Raw genomic sequence first — 1,370 nt, forward strand, 5'->3', positions numbered from 1 at the left:
GGGGCGGTTAGCCGCTCTGTCGGCGGTTAGCCGCTCTCGGGGCGGTTAGCCGCTCTGTCGGCGGTTAGCCGCTCTGTGGGCGGTTAGCCGTCTCAGGGCGGTTAGCCGCTCTGTATTGAGCAGCGCCTCTCATTATAGAATGATTTCAGCGACTGTCATGAGATGCTAATGCTAGCCTGGTAGCTGAGTCTGATGTGTCGGTTACCAGGGGAACACTGTGAGGAGCATGTGGCGCACTTCAAGCAGCTGTTTGGGGAGCAGGCGCTGATGAAGCCGTCCACAGTGTGACCCCCCTCCCCCATGATGACCTCTTGACCCCCCTAGGACCAAATGGACCCAGCAGAACCACCAGGAAGGTTCCAGCATCCTCCTCTTCCTCTGAATAACTCCAGCTGGAAATATTTCCACTGCTAATCTGTCATTTATTTCATTGTAATTTTAATTAAATTAACTGCAGATGATTTTTTTTGGAGGATTAGAAAGTGTGAAATGTAACTTTATCCCTAAAATACGGCGACTTTCAGAGCAGAGATGCTTTAATATTTGTGTAGCTTTAACTCCATGTCTGTAAATAAACACTGAAACAGGAAATCGGTATCTGGGTCACCTGTTGTGGGCGGAGCCTGAGCTGCATCTCATTACTGGGGGATCATAAACAGCAACATTTGAACTGAAACCCAAATGTTGCTTCTGTCCGAGTTCTGTTCAGTCTGACGGATCGAATCTCTGCTGCACCTTTACAGAAATATAAACATGCTAATGTTTTAATGAGCAACTGCTCTTAATCAAATTAATCACAAACATGGATTTACTGAAACGCCTCAAATACAAGATATCGGCATTTAAATTATAACTCGTTTTATTTTTCAGCCGTTTTCAGTTTTGCCAGGTGACGGAGAACCAACAGGTAGAAATGAATATCTGGGGGATCATAACTTAGCGTAACATTTAAAGCACCAGGGCTTATATAGAGAAATACTCTCTGCGTTCTGCGTTGAAGGCGGTGAGACATAAATGCAGTTTCTGTTTTTCTATCTGCTCTCTGAGCTGCTCTTCTCCTCAGCCCCTTTGGCTAAAAGCTAAAGCCCATGAAAGTGTAGCAGTTTAGCTAATAAGGCAGATTATCATGATTCAGCCAAAGTAATAAAATAACCTGCAGCCTGAATTTTACTGTTAATGTGTTTCTACCTATTGAGCAGCGAAATTAATTAAATGTTTACATTTAAGTATTTACTTACTGGAGGGTTTTATGTTTGTGATGCAGAGCCACAGCTAACAGCTAGAAGGTACAGCTAGCAGCTAACAGCTAGCAGCCACAGCTAACAGCTAGAAGGTACAGCTAACAGCTAGAAGGTACAGCTAACAGCTAG

The 1,370-nt window shown here is 44.3% G+C and overlaps 1 protein-coding gene and 1 long non-coding RNA gene across 2 annotated transcripts in view; both read left to right on the forward strand.

The window, feature by feature from the left end:
* rmc1 (regulator of MON1-CCZ1) overlaps nucleotides 1-595 on the forward strand; it is a 12,582-nt gene extending 11,987 nt beyond the window's left edge. Inside the window, exon 21 of the mRNA XM_008396836.2 lies at nucleotides 209-595. Coding sequence (XP_008395058.1) covers nucleotides 209-288 — 80 coding nt within the window. The 3' untranslated portion in view covers nucleotides 289-595. The remainder of the gene's footprint in view (nucleotides 1-208) is intronic.
* A 449-nt stretch (nucleotides 596-1,044) lies between these two features.
* The window catches only part of LOC108165695 (uncharacterized), a 1,533-nt gene continuing 1,207 nt past the window's right edge, over nucleotides 1,045-1,370 (forward strand). Inside the window, exon 1 of the long non-coding RNA XR_001776019.1 lies at nucleotides 1,045-1,286. This is a non-coding gene — a long non-coding RNA (uncharacterized LOC108165695). The remainder of the gene's footprint in view (nucleotides 1,287-1,370) is intronic.

Source organism: Poecilia reticulata, linkage group LG20, assembly GCF_000633615.1.
Source record: "Poecilia reticulata strain Guanapo linkage group LG20, Guppy_female_1.0+MT, whole genome shotgun sequence".
NCBI lineage: Eukaryota > Metazoa > Chordata > Actinopteri > Cyprinodontiformes > Poeciliidae > Poecilia > Poecilia reticulata.